This window comes from Ips typographus, linkage group LG7 (genome assembly GCF_016097725.1).
Source record: "Ips typographus isolate SLU linkage group LG7, UJ_Ityp_2.0, whole genome shotgun sequence".
Classification (NCBI taxonomy): domain Eukaryota; kingdom Metazoa; phylum Arthropoda; class Insecta; order Coleoptera; family Curculionidae; genus Ips; species Ips typographus.
In genome coordinates, this window is record NC_138428.1 from 1085214 (window position 1) to 1107858 (window position 22645).

At 38.7% G+C, this 22645-nt stretch overlaps 5 protein-coding genes and 2 long non-coding RNA genes across 16 annotated transcripts; 3 read left to right on the forward strand and 4 right to left on the reverse strand.

The window, feature by feature from the left end:
- Window positions 1-42: 42 nt before the first annotated feature.
- On the forward strand, window positions 43-2782 carry alpha-Man-Ib (alpha-Mannosidase class I b). The gene is made up of 9 exons (XM_081983181.1): window positions 43-330; window positions 393-741; window positions 791-976; window positions 1035-1183; window positions 1243-1431; window positions 1485-1672; window positions 1727-1893; window positions 1953-2077; window positions 2131-2782. Exons 1-9 carry the CDS (start codon window positions 244-246, stop codon window positions 2494-2496), a joined length of 1806 nt encoding a protein of 601 aa, XP_081839307.1. The 5' UTR covers window positions 43-243; the 3' UTR covers window positions 2497-2782.
- Window positions 2783-2928: 146 nt separating this feature from the next.
- LOC145731460 (uncharacterized) lies at window positions 2929-8934 on the forward strand. 8 transcript variants are annotated; one of them, XM_081983264.1, is made up of 5 exons: window positions 2929-3076; window positions 5183-5353; window positions 7986-8170; window positions 8227-8397; window positions 8447-8934. In XM_081983264.1, exons 2-5 carry the CDS (start codon window positions 5217-5219, stop codon window positions 8620-8622), a joined length of 669 nt encoding a protein of 222 aa, XP_081839390.1. In that variant the 5' UTR covers window positions 2929-3076; window positions 5183-5216; the 3' UTR covers window positions 8623-8934. The 8 variants fall into 8 exon arrangements, with proteins under 8 accessions (XP_081839390.1, XP_081839391.1, XP_081839388.1 ...); XM_081983265.1 differs by lacking the exon at window positions 2929-3076 and adding an exon at window positions 4393-4549 and having other exon boundaries at window positions 8453-8934; XM_081983262.1 differs by lacking the exon at window positions 2929-3076 and adding an exon at window positions 4395-4549.
- On the reverse strand, window positions 7828-8047 carry LOC145731493 (uncharacterized). The gene is made up of 2 exons (XR_014178818.1): window positions 7919-8047; window positions 7828-7885 (listed from the first exon to the last, which is right to left on the reverse strand). It is a non-coding gene; the product is annotated as an uncharacterized LOC145731493 (long non-coding RNA).
- Window positions 8718-9664, reverse strand: LOC145731491 (uncharacterized). Its single transcript, XR_014178816.1, has 2 exons — window positions 9280-9664; window positions 8718-9099 (listed from the first exon to the last, which is right to left on the reverse strand). It is a non-coding gene; the product is annotated as an uncharacterized LOC145731491 (long non-coding RNA).
- A 54-nt stretch (window positions 9665-9718) lies between these two features.
- Window positions 9719-10804, forward strand: viaf (viral IAP-associated factor). 2 transcript variants are annotated; one of them, XM_081983260.1, is made up of 4 exons: window positions 9719-10005; window positions 10067-10292; window positions 10345-10553; window positions 10609-10804. In XM_081983260.1, the coding sequence occupies exons 1-4, from the start codon at window positions 9867-9869 to the stop codon at window positions 10728-10730; spliced, it is 696 nt and encodes a 231-aa protein (XP_081839386.1). In that variant the 5' UTR covers window positions 9719-9866; the 3' UTR covers window positions 10731-10804. The 2 variants fall into 2 exon arrangements, with proteins under 2 accessions (XP_081839386.1, XP_081839385.1); XM_081983259.1 differs by having other exon boundaries at window positions 9724-10005; window positions 10064-10292.
- A 74-nt stretch (window positions 10805-10878) lies between these two features.
- On the reverse strand, window positions 10879-20932 carry dikar (CECR2 histone acetyl-lysine reader dikar). 2 transcript variants are annotated; one of them, XM_081983147.1, is made up of 17 exons: window positions 20608-20932; window positions 20297-20385; window positions 19983-20241; window positions 18756-19129; window positions 18614-18705; window positions 18407-18552; window positions 18178-18352; window positions 17986-18123; window positions 17807-17931; window positions 17558-17756; window positions 16434-17479; window positions 14436-16277; window positions 13781-13948; window positions 13599-13718; window positions 13362-13548; window positions 12975-13306; window positions 10879-12845 (listed from the first exon to the last, which is right to left on the reverse strand). In XM_081983147.1, exons 1-17 carry the CDS (start codon window positions 20633-20635, stop codon window positions 12295-12297), a joined length of 5871 nt encoding a protein of 1956 aa, XP_081839273.1. In that variant the 5' UTR covers window positions 20636-20932; the 3' UTR covers window positions 10879-12294. The 2 variants fall into 2 exon arrangements, with proteins under 2 accessions (XP_081839273.1, XP_081839274.1); XM_081983148.1 differs by having other exon boundaries at window positions 20673-20931.
- A 272-nt stretch (window positions 20933-21204) lies between these two features.
- On the reverse strand, window positions 21205-22566 carry Syx17 (syntaxin 17). The gene is made up of 4 exons (XM_081983249.1): window positions 22277-22566; window positions 21877-22226; window positions 21655-21828; window positions 21205-21597 (listed from the first exon to the last, which is right to left on the reverse strand). Exons 1-4 carry the CDS (start codon window positions 22424-22426, stop codon window positions 21348-21350), a joined length of 924 nt encoding a protein of 307 aa, XP_081839375.1. The 5' UTR covers window positions 22427-22566; the 3' UTR covers window positions 21205-21347.
- Between the last annotated feature and the right edge of the window lie 79 nt (window positions 22567-22645).

Below are 22645 nucleotides of genomic sequence, written 5' to 3' on the forward strand. Positions count from 1 at the left end.
CAAACTAAAACATAACCTGTCCCTGTCAAAGTATCAACGATCAGTTGTTTTTATAATAAACGTCAGACTGTTAGGATGAACGATTGTGAGTTGTGACAGGCTTCCTCCTTCAAGTTTTGAGTAGTTTTGAGTCATTTTTGGGTTTGCTATGTGCACAAGTTAACAATATAACTTTCTAATTCTAAACTTAACAATAATACTCCCAGAATTAGTGATAATGTTAACGTAAACAGACTCGTCACAATGCCTGGCCTGTCCAGCTTTCGTGATTACACTTTGGTCACTGTTCCAGAGGATAAAGAAAAAAAGAACTCTCTTAAACTGAAACGGGTAACCAACCTTCTTTAAGTCCTTTACAGGTAATTTAAATTTTACTCAACATCCGTTTATAGCGCTGGAACCGTTTATCAAAATGCCAAAAAAGTGTATGCTGCATGGTAGTACTCATCTTCTTTATCACTCTATTTTACAAAGTATCAGTGGGGCCCAAAGAAACTGTAATACTAGTTGACAGAGAGGAGACTAACAAGGAAAAAATTACATTACAAAGCAATAAACCTAGAACACCTAAAGTAGTTATTGAAGAAGCACAACCAAATGAGATTGTTGAGAGTAAAAAGGGTGACAACAACCAAATGAAAAATGTGATAGATGAACCACAAGAGATGCCAGTAGAGATTAATAATAAAGGGGACACTGAACAGGTGGCAGAACCACCCAAGAGTGTAATCACATTTCCTGGTAAGTTTTTTATCTGGATTAATCAGTTGTAAAGTGTATAAAATGATAGAACCAACCACACCTCGCCAGAAGGCTATAGTGAAGGCCTTCCAACATGCCTGGAAGGGGTACAAAGAGTATGCATGGGGCCATGACCACTTAAAACCAATCTCAGAAGGTTACCATGATTGGTTTGGATTGGGGCTTTCTATAGTGGATTCCCTGGATACAATGTACATAATGGGTCTTATGGATGGTTGTAATTGATTATTTTGTTTTCTGCCTTTATTACTTATGATAAATTATCACTGTAGAGTATACAGAAGCAAGAAACTGGGTTGAGAAACACTTAAATTTTGATGTTAATAGAGACATAAACTTGTTTGAGGTCACCATACGCGTTCTAGGTGGACTGCTAAGCATTTATCACTTTACCAAGGATGAAATGTACTTAAGAAAGGCTGTGGGTATTTATATAGGCAGTTGTAATTGGCTGCTTGAAAAGTTAGGCTGTCATTTTAGACTGATCTTGCTGATAGGCTTTTGCCATGCTTTGAAAGTGAGTCTGGAATACCTTTCTCAGATATAAACTTGTTCACGCGAAAAGCGCACGCACCGCGATGGTCTCCAGACAGTAGCACATCTGAGGTGACCACTATTCAGCTGGAATTTCGATATTTAAGCTGGTTGACTGACAACCCTAAGTATGAGGTGGGGTTTGCTTAGAATAAATATGCAGGGTCTAACTTGTGTACTATTCACAGAATGTGGTGACAAAAGTTTCTCAATTAGTCCATAGACTAGAGAAAACCGACGGTTTAGTTCCTATTTTTATTAATGCCAATACTGGACAGTTCAGGACTTATTCTACTATAACCTTAGGAGCCCGTGGTGATAGCTACTATGAATATTTGCTAAAGCAGTGGATTCAGACTGAAAAAACATTGGAGTAGTAAGTTGACAATTTGCAATCTACAATTATTAGGGTCATTGTTGGGTGTTGTAGCCTTAAAAACGACTATGTAGAGAGTATGGAAGGGGTGGAGAAGCACTTGGCCAAAAAAACAGTTCCAAATGGTTTTCTGTTTATTGGGGAACTGTTGGGGGGTGCTAGAGAGTTTAAGCCAAAAATGGATCATTTGACTTGTTATCTATCAGGAACACTAGCCTTAGGTAAGTAATTTTTGGATTTTGGAATTTTGTTGGGAATAATAGTTTATTTCTTTTTAAAGGCACTCACAACGGACTTCCAAGTTCTCACATGAAACTAGCTGAAGAATTGCTGACCACCTGTTACCAGACATACGCACAACAACCCACCTTTTTAGCGCCGGAAATTACATATTTCAACATTCAGGTTAGGAATATTGCAACCATTCTGTTCAGGGCAATACAAGTTTGAAATTTTAGGGTGAAAACTCGAACGATATGTACGTGAAATCCAACGACGCGCACAATCTACTCAGACCGGAATTCCTGGAGAGTTTGTGGTATATGTATCAGCTGACTGGCAACACTACCTACCAAGATTGGGGCTGGCAGATTTTCCAAGGTTTTGAGAACTACACCAAAGTGGTAAACGGGTACACGTCGATTGGTAACGTGAAAAACACGGCAAACGTCCGGCCTAAAGACATGATGGAGTCGTTTTTCCTCAGCGAAACTTTAAAGTATTTGTACTTGTTGTTGAGCGATGATCCTAAATTGTTGGATTTGGACCGGTTTGTCATCAATACGGAAGCGCACCCGTTTCCTATAGGTCGGGCGAATGCGTGATATTACTGGGTTTAGGAGTTTTTATAAATTTTTTTGAAAAGTAAACAAAAAGGTAGTTTTATGTGGTCTAGTCATTAAATAGTGTGGAATGACTGAAATGAGATTTTTTAAAAGCCTAATTTACTCGATCAAGAGCCTGATATTGAGTAATAACTTTAAGAAACTAGTATGAATTAATTATTAATACACAGTGCAACTTAACGGTTATGGTGATTCTTAGTTTTATGTCTTCTGATGCCCTTTTGTAAGTTTACTTTTGTTAAATTATACATGATTGTTCTTTTAATTCGTGACTTTTGTTCCACCACTACCAGGAACGTGATTTAACCAACAAATGCGTTTGCCTTTCTTTTTTTCTTGAGTAGATACGCAAGACCGCGACCACCAAACCAGAATTCTCCGCTCTCTCAATATACAAGTTAAGATCCTTTTATGGGATTTAATTATTGCTATTGGCACAGATATCGGTGGCCGATCACTGCAGCCACTTGTTAGGTTGACTTTTTAACTTAACGTGCGTATTAACTTGTGATTGGGTGCATGACGTAGTTACTACAAAACAGATGTGAATTATTTATTCGTAAGTATAATGTTGTGGGTAGATGAGATTAAAAATGTGTCGGAATGCGCGTATACGATTGGTAATGCAAATTTTGGGTGCTGTATAGTTACACGGCGGTTCAAAAAGTAAGTTCAAAGACTGTCTGTATTAGAAGAACTTAGTGATACATTGGTGACTATAATGAAGTAAACTGAACAAGTAGAGTGTGTTACGTTATAATACAGGTGTGGGTAATTTTGAATTTCCATACATTACCTGTATAAAATTAATTTTTTTACATAACAGGTTTATAATAAACTTGCATATCACAAGCACTCTCTTTTTCGAATACCCACATTTGAGAATTGCATAAAATCAAATTTCTTTTTAACAGAACTAGATTATGGCTCAAAAAATGTCGTCAAACTTTATAGTCCTCATCAAAAAAAATACTAACTACTGCGCTTTGGGATTAAGCAATCCTTTACTGTTACTGTTTGTTTACCGTCCTTGCCTAATACCCCCCCATGCATTGGAACCCTCTTGGAGCAAAATAAAAAATTGCCAAAATTGCACTTTTTGTAAAAATAGCATATTTTTTGACACACGTCGCTTTGACCCTAAATTACTCCCTTACTTGACAAGATACGTCAAAATGTCATAGAAAACAAAAGATAGGGCAGATTTCAAGGTTTTCAAAAATATCCCCACATGAGTCGATTGATAACACCGTTTGGCCGCTAGAGGGCGTCAAATTTCCTTTACCATAATATCACATATTGTATTGTAAATATTTTTTAGTCAAATTTCATGTATATCTTAATCCGGCCAAGTTCCTGGCAAAGAAATGGTTAAAATGTCAATTTTTAGGTCTAACTCTGTTAGTTTTTGAGATATCAAAAAACCGACTGCACCAGCGTTTTTTCCGGGAAATTTTAACATAAAATGACACCGAGACGTCAACTGTAACTTGACAAATAAAAAAGTTGTATTTTTTGACGGTTCCAGGCCGCCATTTTGAATTTTCTGTCAAAATATTGACTTACACCTCATTTTAAAGGAAATTTCACGTAGTTTCAAGAAATGACAGGCAAAATGGCTTTCCAGGCCGCCATTTTGTATTTTCTGTCAAAATATTGACTTGTACCTCATTTTAAAGGAAATTTCACGTAGTTTTACGAAACGACAGACAAAATAGCGTGTCATTTTGAATTTTCTGTAAAAAGTAGTAAAAAAGACCCATTAACACATTAATCTTTAGTTTTCCTGATGGTTATGCAACCACGCACACCTGAAAATGTATAAACTGTCAAACGTCAGAATAATTTCACTGTCACGTAATTGTCCAAATTCGAAAATGTGTCAGATGCATATTATGATGCATATATTGAATTTTATCGGCTTTTCTATACACGTGTGCTTTGTGTGTCCTTACAAAACAACAGGGTAAAACTCTTTACTTTGAGGTCTAAATAACGAAGAAACCCAAGGAAATAGAACAAGCTTAACCTGGTAAGAGCAAAACAGGGGAACTACCAAATGAAACGCACCAGTATGTATACTGAGTTTACTGTTAGGAAATTTTAGTATTCAGTTATTACCTTAACTAAAGAAATAGCAGTATTACCCATAGTTTTGTGCCGTGTGCTTTTTTTGGGAATTTACAACGTCAATGTCAATACAGCACTGTCAGTTTTCCGCCATGATGCATCATCAACCAGAGACAAATAAATATTCATTAGATAAGCCACAGGCTGGATAATCTAAATTACCTAGATTTGCATAACAAACCACAAAAATGGTGTGCTTGAGCCACCCTATACATGAAAGAATAATTATTATCAAACTAAATTCTTTGTACCTATACTGCTTTATTGTCATTCGAAATCAGTTATCGACTAATTATCTGCTGGTAATAAATGCTTTATCTAACGTGCAATACTACCAGCCGGTATAGTACAACACAACCTTTGCACTTTCCAGTTAAAAACAATAATAATTATGAGGAAATATAAATTTACAACCAGTCAAGCAACAAAATTAGTGCTTAAAAATCAAAATTTCTATATCAGCGCAGTCGTTGCCTTAACTACCTCACGACCATGTCGAAGATGCTTTTTTAACGACGTAAAATCTTGATTTCAGTATTCAGTACTAATTGACATTACAAAGTGCGAAAATGTCAGACAAAGATAAGAAAACCAGACAGAAGAGAGGAGTGAAGCTGTTCTTCTTCCCCAAACCACAAGGCCAGAAGCACAAGCACAAGAAGAATAAATACTACATCAGCCATAGGGATGAGTGGTCACCTGAAAGGTGAGTTGTCTTGGGGGGTGTTGACCCTAACAAAATGATAAAGCAACAAAATTAACTGGTTTTAATCTGCTGACACATATTTAACAAAATAACAAGATGTGTCGGGTTCGTCTTGAGGTCGTTTTCATCGAAGACAATTGCATAGTGTAAGCCTTGGGGCAATCATGTGCGCTGTTAGTTTGTTAATGGATTCCAAAGTATGCCACTTTAAGATGTAAGTACGTCTTTATCGGTTTGTTTGAGGGGTCTGCCAGACGTCGATTTCACCTTTTTGAATCAGACGTGCGTGACGCCGATTTAACGCCAAAATCGTCGATCCGTATTAAAAATAATCGAAAAATGCGTAGAATACGACGAGCCCTTGACACCCATGTTTTTTCCTTAAACAGTTTCAGGAAAAATTCGCGAATCTAACCACTGCATTGGTTCGGTCTCTTCTGTTTTTGTTTGAACAGATTTTTGTTGGTTTAGTAACTTCGATTTCAACAGGAGCGTGACCAATTTCGGACATTGTGCCAGTATTCTAGTATCGCACAGGTAAAACACACATTATTAGTATATTATTCATATAGTGACATTTAAGTGCTTTCCGATGATTTTCTCTCTCGTATTCTACCGCGAAAGGTATGTCCTAAACTTAAATTTACCGCAAATTTCCTCATCTACTGTAATCAATTTAAGCAGAGGGATTCTGTGGGAGAATTTTAAATAGTACCAATTGAACTCTAGTAGGTACTCTGACTGTTATTCTAGTATACATGGTGGTTCAAATTGATTGTAGGACAATTCAGTAGTCTGTCTGGACATTTCCTCTTATTTTACATAGTTTTCCAAATACTGTCATTTTGTCCAGATAATTTAAAAAAATTGAAAAAAATGATTATTTCCAAATGGTGAGCCAAATTTCATATGTTTTGATTTTGTTAAATGATGTGTGTATCCCACAATCAATCTTGAGCTTGTTTTAAGTGAACTAAATTGAACCACTCTCTGAAATGAATCCTTGTAAAACTCCCTTTACCTATACACGTTTTGAGCCTTGTTTTTGACCCTTGTCACAGTCAAACTTTTTGGCAGAAATCGCAAAAATTTAACAAGCCAAACCAAGGGGGAATATAATATGTCGTGGCAGCCCATCGACCCCGCTGACCATTGCAGATTCTACAGCTTCCTCACCCTGAAAAAGTTTCCCTACTTGAATTTCGCTGACAATATCTGGTAGGTTGTTTATTTCTTTCCAACTCGTTTTGACTCTGGTGCGTTTTTTTATCAACTGAATAGATCCATTCATTGTTAAACGATAATAATTGCACTGCTCCTGTTACGTACTATACTCAAATTACATCTGTTAAGTATTAAATTAAAATCAGTTGACCTTTGCATGTCATTTGTGGTGCTCCATCAAGTATATTTTTTGGAATATAATTATTATTATTATTGATCTGAAATGTGAATTTCTGTGGGAACATGTGTTTGGTAGCTAAGTGGCTGGATTTTGCACTTTTTTGTATGGTATTACAATTTAGAAAAATCACGTAAGTTTAAGTATACAAAATTCCTATTTTCTACTGTATGAATTGACATGATTTAAAAATCTAGAAGAGTTTTTTAGACACCCTATAGGATTACTCTTCCTAGTATTAAGCCCTAGAATAACCTTCATAAATCATCCAGAAATTGAACCGTAATAACCTCACGCTTCTTGGGTACCAACCAAGAAAAACGGCCCGGTACCAATGGTACCCAGAAGACTAAAAATAGCCGCTATATACCATGTGCTCTCTGGGAATGTACCGTCGTGACATTCAGTTTCTCTACGTGGTACGATCGACCTGTCTGTCCGCATTTTTTTCTACGCTTTCTATAGTGTGCCCATCATCGCAGTGTATGGGCGATTTTCCAAACAATACAGGAAGTTCTAAAATTAAACTGGCGGGGCTGCTAGATCCGTATCGGGGGTGACGAAAATATCAATGCCCTTTTTCCTTTGTTTAGTGTGAAAAAGGCAGCTGCTTAACATGGAAGCTGCAGGCTGAATGTTAATGAAATTCTGAGTGGGTTTTCTAGTTTATTGTGCTGTTCTTCTGCCAAAATGGATGGATATGATTTTGATTATATCGACCGGTAAGGCTGTCATAAAACTCCACTTTGTTCCAATCCAAAATATTGCCTTGTTACCACCGAAAATTGCCTCTTTACTAAAACACTGTAATTTCTATTGTTGAAAATGACCTAAACCAAATTCCAGAGGCAAAGAATATGGTAATTAATTCCGTTGTTAAACCACTGTATTAACCAAACAAATAATTCCAACGGGACATGTGCGGCAACGTTGCATACCATCCACAGCTTCCGTTTTTTGCGTAGCTGAACCACCTTTTGTTTCTCTAAGATGGTCAGATGGATGCAACGTTGCCATCATACGACTCAAATAGTGTGACTTGCTGTGTTTTGTTGTACTCATGGAATCACAACTTTAGATTAACTTTACTCATCATGGGCCTAAGTACAATTTAGACTGACAAAGGATGACTACTTATTTGATTGCTTTTATTAAACTTAAACAAATTGAAGATAATGTGAAAATATGCCACAAATCACACATTTTAACAATGAATTCATTCACCAAAAGGTCCATCATGTCCGGTGACAGCCCGACCCATAACAATCGAACGGCAGAAGCTTTCGATTTCTCCAGTACCAATACAGAGGGTCGACCCCAGTTGCTCGAATCAAAACCGTTGACCAGTTCTGATCCGGTGGCTACCACAAGCAAAGAAACCGCTATCCCCAGTGTTCGTCCTGAAGAAAAAGCCGGTAAGACTCTTTGTCACACGTTAAAATGTTTTGGGGCCACGTTTGCCGCGTTTCAGGAAGAGGCGAAGTACAAGCTTCGGTGTTGGTGGAACCGGGAGGCAAGGATAAGGACGACAACGATAAGGATTTGGGCTCCCCCACGTTGAATAACAGCGAGAGTCCTGAAGAAACAGAGGAAGACGACAATCGAAGAAGGGCTAACAAAGATGATGACGGGAGCTATGGTGGTGAGTGTCCTGAAGTTTGGTTTGTCTTGGATTGTCTGGTTAATTATAGGTAAAGACAAAAAAGACCGTAAAGAGGATAAATTCAAAAAGAATGGCAACATCGACAAACTGGATGGTGTGTGGGTTCCAAAGGAGAAGAAACAACAAGATGAGCAGGACGAAGACAATTGTATAGTGAAGTGTCTGTACGTTACCATGACTTGTTGCGAGTGTTCGATTATGTGACTGATTTTTCGGTCTTCCCATGTATATTTTTATTTTTACGTTTCCTATACGTGTTTTTATAATAATGCATACTGGACATTTATTTCTTTCATAAATCTTACAATTTTAGTGAAAAATAATTTATTGGACCGATGAGGAGTGGTATGTTTTAATAATAAAACCATGCTTTGCGGAGTGAAAGCCGAACGGTTGTTTTACGTTTAGGTAAATTATTATCGGTCTTCCTATAGAATTACGAATTATAGTGCTAAGTGGAAATATTTCCAGTATTACAAAATAAGGCAATAAAATTATATTTTTGTATGCAAACAATTGTCTTTGATGTCCTCAAAAATACAGTTTTTAACTCCAGAATTAACGCTACCAAAAATTCTAACTTTCCCATGGAAATTAAGTAATAAAAAGTACATGACCGATCCACGACCAACTTCAATTCATTGGTATGACAGTGAATGAGAGTCAGCGCCATCTGAGTATCTGAGGAGTGAGGACTGAATTATAGTCAAAAACGTATTCTCAACTTAATAAAAAATAAAAATAGATTATTTTCAAACTTGGTAATTTTTTAGTTCCATTGAACAACACAAATGCACGGAAAAAACACCCAAATACTCTCGGGCTAAAATAACTGTCAAAACACTACTAAAATGTACTTACGCTAGTGCCGGCTTTTTGAACGGAATGGGCGACTTGGACATTCTTCTGTCCATATACCATGCACAAAACTGAGATTTTCTGGTACAACACAAGAAACTTGACCAAATTACCAGTATTTTAGGCGGGACGAAAATTAAAAACGGCGTCCATCATGGAGGATGGCGAAACTGAAAGAACGCCGTACTACAACGCCCTCTGTGAGTTCAACTCTGTAACTACAACTCAGTGAGTTCTAAGTTACATAAAGGTTAATTTTGATACGTTAACAAAGAAATTTGTTTCCTAAACCTAGAATTCAGTACTACTCTTCGACAATTAAGTTTATCGTTTTACCAAAATTCGTAAAAAAATGCCATAATAAAAACATATCTGCCTCTGTGACGTCACTGTACCAACATTTGATTGGCTGCAATGATAATGTCATGTGACATCCTAAATTCCACAACCCTAACCTCTTTTTATCTCATGATCGTCATTAACCTCATTTCTACATTTACCCAACCCAAACCCAAAACAAATCCTTTTTTGGTACTACTTCCCTAGTCTCCCTTTCCCCAGGTGAGAAAAGTGTGTGCCAATCAACCAAAATGCAAAACCCCAACGAAGATACGGAATGGAACGACATTTTAAGGTCCAAGGGTATTATTCCCCCAAAAAAAGAAAAGGAAATATCGGAGGATCAAATCGTGTCTATGCTGGAAGAAACCATCGAGAAGAAAACTCAGGGTAGGTCTCCCAAACCTTGAACTGAACATCTGATATAATTTCTACACACCCCATGCAGCAGGAAAACAATTAGAAGACCTGGACTTGGACGAGCTTGATGAACTAGAAGACTCTGAAGATGAAGCAGTACTGTTGGAGTACCGACAAAAACGTATAGCCGAAATTAAAGCGCTGGCGGACAGGTCCAAATTTGGTTATGTGGGTGAGATTTCAGCACAGGATTATGTGGGTGAAGTGAACAAGGCTGGAAAAGATATTTGGGTGGTTCTGCACCTGTATAAGCAAGGGTATGTAGCCCTAAATAAAAAAAAAGTCAATTTAATTTCCTAAAAATTACAGCATACCTTTGTGTGCCCTTATTAATGAACACATGCGCAACTTGGCTCCCAAATTCCCCACTGTAAAATTCTTAAAATCTATTTCAACAACTTGCATACCCAACTACCCTGACAGGAATTTACCCACAATTTTTGTGTATTTTGAAGGGGAGTTAAGAAAGCAGATTGTAGGTCCCTTAGAGTTTCGTGGACCTAATTTAACTCAAGATGGTATTTTCTTTATTTTTCTTTTGGATTGCATGGGTTAACTAGAAATGTGTTGTAGAATTTGAGTATTTGCTTGGTAAAGCTGGAGCAGTTCAAACTGACATCAAGGAAGATCCCAGGCCGAAAATTAAGGACAAAATGATGCAAGATTTAGGGGTTGCCAATGATTGGGAGTTGTGATGTTTTTTAAACGTTTTATTTATGTTGTGTGTTACTTTTTGTTTTGATATTTATATTATACATTTGTCTGTCTATTTTAAGTTTCAAACATCCTTCTCCTTGGTGGTTTCTGTTGATTTTGGTGGTCCACAAGTATATACAACCCAAGTTTCAATATATAATAATAAAATTTATTCATTAGTTATGTACATAATATGCAAAATTTTGTTCATTTTGTTTTGTAAAGCCTAAACTCTTTATGTAGCCGAACACTGCAGTGATTTGGTTTAACAACTCTATAAAAAAACTTGACTTTTATGGTTTGTTTCAAAGACCTACCAAAACCTGTTGATTTTCATTTGGATGGAATCAACAGGATTGGTGGACTTGCCTCATAAGTGTTAACATCTTTCTAATACGGTTCGGGTATAAGAAACAGCTACCTAACTTCCACTGATAATATATAAAGAATCTAAAAATATACAGGGTATATTAGTGGAATATCTATTATTTACCCGATTGCAACTAAATTATTTACTAATATAATTTTTTCATTTAAATAGTAGCGTCTAAACACCGTCGTATTTTTTGTTTTATGTAAAAAATGTCTATATAAAATTAAATACATAAAAGTATTATACATGAAGCGAGTAGGGGAACATTTAAATAATTTAATTTTAGGATGTGTAAACATTTTGATAACAATAGAACGGTTAGTTATAATAATAAATGCACAAAGTGTCCAGAATAAAATAATAATATTGCTGTTGTAAGTTGTCAATGTGAAAAATTAAATATTACTCAAATAACTGGAATTAATGCTCAATATATCACGTGAATTTTGAACACTGATAATCTACAAAAGCCCACATGACTATTTTAATAAATTGGTCCATTTTAGTAGCCAAATCTAAATACTTTTGTCAATTAAGTCATTTCCAATGGGAAAAGTTTAGTCTGGACACGTTGTACTGCTGCTGAGCTGACTGCAAAAAATATCTTCTTGAGTATAGATTATTTAAAAATCAAAAAATTTTCATGGATTTTTGGCTGCTTATAAAATAAACATCTATGTAGTATTTTGTTTAATTGATAATGGTAATACAGAAAAAAAGCTGAAAACTAAAAATATATGCGCGCTATGAAGGCGCATGCCTATGTACACATAAAAGAAAATTATAAAAAACTGCTCTCTTTGGTACAACAAATATAAAAAATCAATTTTTCTTCTAAAAACATAACATTTTTGATTTTTTCTTACATATAACCTTCTTTAAAGCGCTAGCATAGTCCCAACTACATAAAAATAGAATAAAGTAAAAAATGGTTTAACGGGCTAGTTAAACGTGTTAAAGCTAGCGCTACAAACAGCCAGAATTTTTAATGCCGGTTCACTGACCGTCCAACAAAACCTGAATGCACTCTATCCCTTAACATAAACAAAAAACAAATTTATATTTCCTACACAACTAAATATGGGGAAAAACCGCCACGATATGTCAACTAGTGTCACAAAAATAAAACGTTAGTTAAAAAACAAAAATAAAAGCGAGAAGCCAATAAGAACAACTTAACCCGAATTGTACTATAGCCACGATGGCCTCGACATTGCGTCGTACGGCTGCCTCATGGCCAAATGATAGGCTGGGGGTGCGTAACCACCAGCAGCAGCGGCTGCCGCCCCTAACAGTCCCTGATTCAACACGCCCGCTTGGGATAAGTAATGCTGGTAAAACTGGTGAGAGCCGGTGTCCATAAACCCGCCCAGAGGCGGATACGTGCCGCCCCTGCTTTGGTGCGCGGGATTTAGAAAGGCGGGATAGCTTTGGCCAGTCTGACCGTGGGGTGGTTTAGCCGCGGCTCCGCCCATAAAGTAGTTTGACGGATTGCGGAAATCGTCCAGTAAATTTGGATACGAATCAGTCAAGCCAAAGTTGAAAGCGCTGCCCGGAACCGAAGGAGGATTTTTTAAAGACGCAATTGCGGAATCGAGTGGACCAGTCGTGGTTCCTGCAGGTGTGGGTGTGGTTCCTGACTTTATGCCCACGTATGATTGGAAGGCGTGTTGTTGAGGGGAGGCGGTTTGGTTGGAAGCCACGACCCCTGGCGCTGTCATTGCAGAAGACGCTTCCGGACCTGAAAATTATCTCATTATGACGACGTAAAAATGCAATGTTCTATTTGGCGGACCAAATCATCAATTTTAGGTTAAATAGTGTCACGACTTTTAAAAACACTTTGAGTATTATTGAGTAATTAACTCACCTTTTGTAGAACTACTTTTCTTTTTTCTCGATTTCCGGTCCTGCGTGGTGGCAGTTTTTAAGTCGTGCGTCTGCAGTTCGGCGGGAGCCATCTGTCGACCGTACATCGATTGGGCTTGTTGCGATTGCATTTGCTGCTGTTGCCCGTAACCCATGTTTGCCCCAGCATTTTGTCCGAACAACTGCTTATTGAACACGTGACTCTTGTCCGAGTAGTAGGGATTAGATGCGGATTGCAAACCGGCCATCACCGACAAGTTTCGGCTCAATCCCATCGCTTGTTCCAGTTCTAGCGAACTAGAATTGTAGTTGTTCCGTGCGTCTTGTTTGTAACTGAAACAGCTTAATTATGTAAAGTTTGCCACAACTTTGAATAATAGCAACTCACCCAACGGCAGCTTCTTGTTGCACATGCGCTGCCAGTCGTTCGGCAACTGAATCAACAGTGGCACGTCCGGTCTGATAAGGAGAGGCGTTTACGTGGGCTTGCTGCTGATTGGTTGACGTTTTTTGGTAACCTGGCAACGAATTGACGCTAGACGCCACCGGTTGGTTCATGCTGAGTGATTGAGAGCCTGCAAGACCACCTTTAAAACCGAAACTACAACAAAACTGTCTTACATACTTAAAAGTTGCGAGGCTTGAGAAATTGCAGACTGAACTGTCGTTCTGACGTAGTTGAGTTCGGAGCGTGCATATTGCTGCTGCAACGCTTTAGAGAAGTTTACTTCAGGGCCGCTATAACCTGTAAATTCAATATTAAAAGAATTAGACCATGTTAATAATAGAACTTGAGTGTGATCGCACCCATATTAGTAAACTTAGACATGTCAAACTTTTGCTGATGGTCTGTAGACAGTGGTCTGGACACTGGAACATTGAACGGGTACGTAGGTTCTCTAGACCCGTAACTACCGCCAAACTGTGCAGTTGCCGAAGTTGAAGTAGGATAAGGAACGCTCTTACTTGGCACTTCTATAAGAAATCACCAATTTCATTCATCTCAACTCAAACAAAAAAGTCCATTTTCTCATTCTCAAAGTGGTTGAAAGCAAATTTAAAGAGAAAGTAACACAAAAAAAGGGGGGCTCAACTAGTTTCGGGTACATTTTGCCATGAGAAAGACAGCAAAACACAGAGGGGGTAACAAAATTAATCTGGAGAAAAAGAAAACCTTAAGATTGCAGCCATAATGGCTAACAATGTAAAATTTATTAATTAACCAAAAATAAAAAGGTTAACTCATAATCGCCTTAACTTTTAAAGGTCGTCCTGACCTAAAATGTTTTCTTTTAGTTAATTAATTAATTTTACATTTTTTTCATGTAAAAAGACAGCCGGCGCCCCTGAAGATGGCTATTTCTGTACCCGAAACTAGTTGAGCCCCCTTTTATTCACATTTTGGGGGTTAATACAAGTTTTGTGAAGAAAACTTACTTTCCCTTTAAAAAAAATAACTTACTTTGTGTGGCAATCTGTTGTCTAGGCGATGGTATACGTAAGGCTTCATTAGAGGCCATAGTAGTCTTGACAAAAGCGGCCATGGCTTGGTTCTGTTGGTGCTGCAAATACTGCTGTTGTTGATGCTGCTGCTGTTGATGTTGTTGTTGCAAATGCAACTCGTGCTGCTCTTGTAACTTTTGTTGTTGCTGTTGGTGTTGTTGCTGCAACTGTGCCGCTTCCTGTTCTGCAGACATTTGTATCCTGCGATTGGCCATGTCTTCTTGCAGAGCGGTAAACTGTGTCATGTCAGTCTCGATAAATGCTCGTTTTTTCATAGGAAAGGCGGGAGTAACAGTGGGAGGAACGTCAACAACAGACTCCGGCTCTGCATTGTTTAAAGGTGAGTTTACCATACCGGGTGAATTAACAGCTGCCGGAGATGGTTGCATTCCGGGCGAGTTAACTTGTGGCGATACTACTCCCATACTGGGTGAAACCACACCCATTCCTGGAGAGTGTAGCGATTGACCGGGGCTGGAGTGCATTGAAGGCGAGTGTATCGATGGTGAGTGGATCGACGGTGAATGCACACTCGGTGACGTTTGAGGAAGAAGCACCATTGGAGAGTGGGGAGACATTTGAGGTTGAGTAGCCGGTGAATTTTGACTACTGGCAGGGGAGTTAGCTGTGTAATTTTGTGATGGTTTTGCTTGATACGGGTCCATAACTTTGCTAGTGTCGTAATAGGCGTTGCTGCCTCCGTCCATGTTGTAGGGCGGCGTAGGGTTGGTACTGCTGTAGTTAGGAGCGTGGGTATAGTAAGGACTGGTTCCTGTGTACAAAGCACCCTGGGCGGTGGTATTTGGAGCGTATACGTGAGCCGGTTGGTAGTAAGGGCTGTTTTGCACATTCTCCCTTGGGCTGCACGATTTATCGGGGCTGGATTTGCTCGAAGACACAGTGTCTTGATAAAAGCCTGCTCGCATTTGCCCACCATTAAATGGTGGATATGGTGACCGAGGCGATATATCCGGCCTAGGCGAGTTGGTAACCGGAGAAGCTCCACTGTGTAAAGGTGATGGATATGGGGCTGGATACGCTCCTCTTTCTTCCATTCCCACTCTTGGAGAATCTAAGTCCTGGCTGAAAGATGATCGTTCTGAAACGCTGCTGCCTGTACTGATTTTCCGTTGCCTGGCAACTGGCTGAGGACTTTCCGAAGGTGCCACCTCTACGGCCACATCTTCATCCTTTGAGTCAGTTTTATCGGCAGGCTTCTTTAGAGGAGGTGGAGCTTTAGGTGCACCAAACGCTTTAAACCATGCGCTTAAATTAGGAGTGGGACCACCAGCTGCTGAATTGGATTCCGCTTCTTTGACCTCTTTTTCCGCGACTTCAGTTTCCTTCAAATCTTTTGGTTCAGCGGCTGGAGGAGTAATCTTTCCAGGTTCCGGTACCTCAACAGTGACAGGAGGTGCAGGTTTTTCTACAGATTCTTCCTGATGAGGTGACTTTCGATCGTCTTCAGCAAACTTATGCTTGCCGAAACTGTCTAGCACTGAACCGAGACTGAGTTTTGGGGCGTTCGTGTCGGTTTTTACTATCAGCGAATTTTTGGTGTCTTTTATTTTGGATAGCGGACCCAGCGGAAATATTTCTTCGGTTTTGGTGGCATTTTGAACGTTGGTGATCAGATTTCCTTTACCTTTACCTGGTTGTAAGCGATCGATTGTTCTTTGCACTTCACGGCGCTTACCGAAGAACTTGGACGGGTCCTTGAACGATTTTTTCTTTACTTCTTTCACGACAGTGGGATCTTTCGGTTTGATGTTTAATACGTCAAAGACTGCTTTCTTTGGTTCTAAAGATAGAAAAATAATAAACACTTAGATGGTATTACATCAAGAAATCTCAGCCTGCATTAAACTATTTGCAGGGACTGTTACAAGTTAATTTCTTCACAAAAAAAATTATGGAAACTGAAACTGATTTAGATTTGACAAAAATCACCACTAACCTGGTTTAGGAGTTCCCAAAAGATCAAAGTCGTCCATGCCCATGTAAGAAGGTGAGTTACTGGCTGAACCAAAATCCGCAAACTTTGGGGTGTCATCCAGCCACTTGTTGATATCCTTGAGCGTCTGTTCTGTTGCCAAACTTAACGCTTCAAAGTTGGACGCGGGTTTAACAGGCGCGGGAGGGCTTTCTTTTTTATTTTTAATCGGTTTCCGCTCTCCCACTTGACTCTCTGAGTCGATCACAATCACAGCGTCTGCGTGGTTCTTTTTTCCTTTATGGTGCCCTCCTTTGGGTTCCACTTTCTTATTTCTGTCTTTGTTTTCTTTGAGCTGGTCTTCGATTTCCAAGTCAGGGTACATGCGGCCGATCTCGCTTTTCGCTTTCAGTTTCTCGATGGTTTCCCTCAGTTTGTTGTGCTTGTCTTTGATTCCAAACGCCAACGGGGAGTAGGGCGCCACCTCGTCCAGTTTTTTGTGAGTCTCCGGACTGCTTGGAGGTGGTTCCTCTGCTAGTTCCCACGGGAACGGGCTGGGTTGTTTCGAATCCTCTTTGCAACGCGGTAGGGTGGCACTTTTTGGCAGAGAGGCTTCAGGACTTGAAGGAGGAGGGCTGCTTGGCACACTTCGAGGAGGACTGGGACTAGGACTACGACTACTGCTAACGCTCCGTCTGGTACTTGAGTTGTCTCTTTTCCTTTTGTGTGCTTTTTTCTTTGTTTTCTTGCTTTTGCTTTTTGGCTTGTTGTCTTTCTTTGATTTGGACTTTGAGGATTTTTTGTGTGCTTCTGGAGAGGCACTACGTTCTTTCTTTGACTTTTCTGGCTTGGAAGCCTCTTTAACTGGTTGGGGAGAATCTCTTGCCTTAGACCTTTCTTTTAATGGTTTATTTTCTTTCAAAGGTTTTGAAGATTCTTTCTCCACTTTTTTCTGGCTTTTCTTTTCATCCTTCTCTAGTGGTTTCACTTCTTTTTTGCTTGGTTCTTGCGTTTTCTTGGTCTTCTTGGACTTTGTCTCAAGTGTCTCTTCAGGTTCCTCTGAAACTGATCTAAACCCCACATACAAGTTTTCTTAAAAATCATTACCAAGTTGGGTTAACCCAAGATGAACTTAAATGATTGTTTACCTTTCCCGTTTTCTGCTGGCAGCCGTTGCAGATGGTTTTGTAGACCTTGGTGGCGATTCAGAAGACTTCTTCTTCCTTTTCACCTCTTCTTCGTGGTTTTCGACCGCGATTTCCTCGTCACTTGACGAAATCTGGTCTAAGTATTTTTCGGTGGCCTTTTCAAACACTTTGACCAGGTTGTCGACCATTTCAGTGTATTCTGTAAACGATAAAACGTCAAGTCTAGTTAAGAACAAAATTTAAAACTACCGTTCTCCACTCCGTTATACAGGCGGCAATTATTTACAATTAGCTGAAAATCGGCTTTGAACTTATCAAAGTTCTTGTAATGGCCGTGGTCGAGTTTTTCTTCCATCTTAGTCAAATCCATTGGTCTAAAAGAGAGTCTCGTTATTTAATGAACCAAGAGATGATTTTAAGAGATTTACCGTCGAATGATCGAGTAGTAATTAGGGGCATATTCCTCCTCGACTGGGTCTAAAAAAGGCCAAGCATCGTCGTGGTTCTTGACAAAATCTAGGATTTTGTGCATGCCCACCTGTAAATCTTCATCGGTCTGCTGGAAGCTGCAAAAAAACAAAATGCTTCCACTTGGTCAAAGTTAACTGAAAAATACGAACACTTGAGAGGTTTTCAGTTTCTTTTTATTCGAAGGCGGCTGAGCAGCTCCTTGAATAACAATCTGGCCATCTAAAGCTGAGAGAGAGTTGTTGGTCTGTCTCCCTACCGGTTTTAGAGGAATTACAGGTGGAGTTTCCTCCTGTGCTCTAGTTTTTCTTCTTTTACTGTTGCTTTCTGCAAACATTCCAGTTTGATAGTTTTTTAAAAAAAAAGTGATGTGATATGTACCATTGTCACTTGAATCACTGCTAGGTGAAGGTTTTTTCTGTTTGGACTTGGTTTTCTTCTTGGCTGCCATTTCATGCCGCGACTCCTGGTCTGATTCACTACCTCCGTTGATATTCTTCTGCTTAGCGCGTTTGTCACAGTTTTTCCTTAAAGTAAAACAGGATCTTAACAATTTCACCCCACAAATACATCAAAAACGCTGCATACTTTGCTTCTGGTTCTTCTTTGTTATTAGTCTGTGGCGTCTCAATGAAACCCTCCCCAGAAAGCTGATTTCCTTCCGCTCTATTTCCAATGTCCTAAAATCGGCTTACTTACAAGACACTCACACAAAAACCACAACACATACAGCTTTCCTAATGCGATCCGAAGTCCTTCTGGGCTGGTTCTCAAGCAACCGCCTTCTAGCCTGCCGCTCTTTTTCTTTAAACAGTCTAGGTAGTTCAGGCAAAAAGTTTTTGCTCAGCGTGTGATAGAGCGCGCGCTCACTTTTGATACTGGAGTTTTTGAACTTTTTGGTCAACTGAAACCAGTCTTCTTCAGTGAAGCAAATCACTTGCCAGACTTCTTTCTTTTTGTTGTTCTTCTTTTCAAAATCTTCACGATACAAACGCGTACCGTAAAAGTACCAGTAGGCTGACTCGTTTTGGTCGAAACCTAGAGGTTCTACACGCAGGCTGTCCGCCTCTAGATTTTTGAGTTGATCTAACACGTCTTCGGCGTCTGCAATTTCAGTAGATTAAAAAAAAACAAATGTTAGGTTATAGCAAAGTTTACAGAATACAATATAAGTTGGATCACTCCGGATTAACACCGGATTTACTTTTTCCGCTCTTTTTACTGGGTTTTCACCTGATAATTTTATAGCAATACCCTTAAGACAGTGAAACTTCTGATCTATGAATTTATTGAACAGTAAACTGACTGAGCTATTAGTGTCTAAAGTATTTTTTAAATAAGCTGAGCAGAGTTTTTCTTGTCCACAGCTCCTGTAAACAACCATCTAGACATAAAATTCAAATGTTTTTAAATTATATCAGTAAAACTGGCATCCAGGCCTCTGCTGGATATTCTGTGTGAATATTTGCCTATTCAATATTTTGTTATTTATTTAACTGTTTTGTAATATGAATCTTAATCATTCTAGTTCCCAGCCATAAAATGTTTGATATAGCCTTCTTGAGGCCATTGCTGCAATTAAATTTTAAACCGTTTTACTCAGACAGAAAAGTGTAGAGTAAAGTATGATTTTAGAAGAAAAGTAGAAAAAAATAGAAAATGGAAACCTCACAGCAATAAAGATGTAATTTTGAATAATGAACACAATTTATATATTGTAGACCACAATCAAGGTTATTTTTACAGTTACACCCATCAAATACTACCCTAAATAGTGTTATAATTATTAAAAACAATAAAAAGTTAAAACTTTATTTCAAAGTGTGCTATTCCATACATTGTTTACAAACATTGACATCACCTAGAAATTTAGTTCACACATTCAAAACTGTTGATTAATCATAGTTTGAATCATACACATAACAATAACATACATGGTCAATTAATAACTACTTACCAAGCCGAAAATCACAAAGAGCATGCAAAATATCCACCTTAGTCTTCAATGGGAGTAATGTAAAATCACAGTCAGTGTTAAAAGGATTATAACGATCATGTTCCTGACACTTTTGCCTGAAAAGCCTTCTCAGGAACATCTGGTAGTTGAATGTGGAGATTTCATTGTTGGGCAGACAGCCACTCAGCAACCGTACAATAAGTTCCTGCAACCAGGATGTCTCTTCAGTGCCATCAGTGAGTAGGGCCTCTTCCAAGTCCTTAAAAGAAATCAAATAAGTTTAGGGGTCACAGGATGAAGGTTTATGGACTCACTTCTATATCAAAGTCTAGCAGGTTAAAAGCTGTCCGAAACAGAGAACAAAAGTGTGCAATGTTGGGAACCTCCCACCACGACTGAATATCTAAAACCAAGAACGTTTTAGGGCTCTTTCAAAAAATACCTCACATTATTTAAAATTTGAGTAAAAAACTAACAAAACTAGTACAGACTTGTTGTAGGATTTCCTTGCACCTAAAGCGATAGTTTGTCGATTTAATTCGGACAGACAATACAACAGAGCGAAAGCAAGACCGCGAACAAAACGAAACAATTAATTAATAATAAACAAACACATACAACACACCTAGTATACTTATGAAAGTTGGAAACATAACCTGGACCTCAATCAATACATTCAACGACCCAAACCTGTCTCGTTAATTGTCTCAGACGTTCACATCGTATTTGTCACCCTTGATCGAGATGGTGCAGATTAATCGGAACGATTTTTATCACCTTTTTGGCCACTGTTATGAGAATTCGTTTTCGTCTTCAACCCCCCAAACAAGCTTTTTGCTTCCTTTTTTTTTCACTGACTTAACATGTCACTGTCACTTGCCTGGCTGACGTTTGGTGGTTTTGACAGCTGTAGCTTTCGCTAGATTGTTTAAGCGCAGTTTAAGCGCTTACGTGCTTTCTTGCGGTCGTTTTGTGATTGACGGAAAGATTGTTATGGAACACACGTAGCGGGATTTGTTTCCCGGTGGGGGATTTAACTGTTTTATTCTTTATCCTTTAAACAGTTTAAACTGTTTTTACTCTGTCTCACTTCATCACTCTGTCTCTGTCCTCACACATCTTATATAATATGAGTAATATGCAAAAAAATCCAGTAGGTTTGTAGGTTGTTCTTATTATGGTTCAGTCAGTCAGTACATTCAAACTGATAAGTAGACTTAAGTCATTGTGCAATTTAATTTATTCCACATTTTTCATTAAAATTACCCCAAAAAGCACTGACAAAGGCTACTAAAAAAGAAAAAAAAACAACAGCTGCACTAACCTATTTACACTAATTTAACACAAATAACACCTAGACTTGGGTCAAATGTCTTTTTTCTCAATTTCATTTACAGCAGAGTGATTTTCATTGTTTTCATTATTGATCACATGCTCAGCCTCATTTAGTTCCAAGTCCTTTTGGCGTTTCAACAGTTTGCCGCCCGCGTAACCAGCAACGGCGCACCCTAAAGCGGCTATGCCCCCTACTTTAAAGCCGGCCAAAAAGCCAATAGGGCCGCCTAAAAGAGTGCCTACAAAAGCTCCTGTGGCTGGGTAGGCAACCACTTTCAACCTTCCAAACAAATTATTGTTTTAACTTACTTTAGGAGGTAGAAGTGGTAAAACATACTTGCTTGCTTGGACTAAATTACGGAATCCTCCCTTAACATTGTCTTGGACTGTGTTTATGTTAGTTTCCACTTCATCAACCTGCTCCCCTTGGTCTTTGACAAACCTATGCAAATCCTGGTGGATTTCCATTAAGTCATCAGTCTTTTGTTGTATTTCTTGAATTTGATTCAATCTACAAGACAACTAAAGCAAAGAACAACTTTGTTTTAAATGTAAGTACCTGGCTTGTTCCTGCTCCAATCTCAACTCATCCAAATCAGCTTGGATTTGTATAGGTTGAGCCCCTTCAAAAGGGTTGTAACGCTCATCAGGTGAGTAAGTCTCTGGTGGAGGCTCATTTTTGGCTATCACTTTATCAACAGTCACTTCCAGGTCTTGATAACCCCTTGTCAGTTTGAGAATGTTGCTACGCAATGGCATGGTTTTAATGTCAAAACCATCAAGATCTTCATCTTCCACTTGGGTCCTTAAAGTGTCTAACTCATAGAGCAAGTCTCTAAGCTGCTTGATTGCCCTTTTTTTGTCTTTGATTTCTTTTTGTAGCTGCTTGGTGTCATTGGCCATAATTAACTAAACAAGAAAGACTACAGTGGTGACTCACTCTCAAACCATATACCTACCTTGTGAATGTAAACTTTGTGCTGTTCCAGGACTTTTTGATGATGAGGGATCACTTCTTCTGAGAACTTGTCTAGGGGCACTTGTATGTATTTTAGGGGCTGTTTAATAATGCATGGGTTCGGGACAGTTGCCATTTTGTACTGTTTCATCAAGGTTTATTAATTTTGTCCCCAATTTTGATAATAACACAATTAAAATGCGTTGTTTGTAAACAAAGACTTAGGATTTTGGCCCTTGGAGGGGAGGACAGAAAAACAATTATTACATCACAAGCGTCAGCTGTCATTTAACCTACAATAGTATTCTTTCATAACAATTTAATCACGTGACATTACGTTGCACTTCTGAGGTGCAATCACATGACCTGA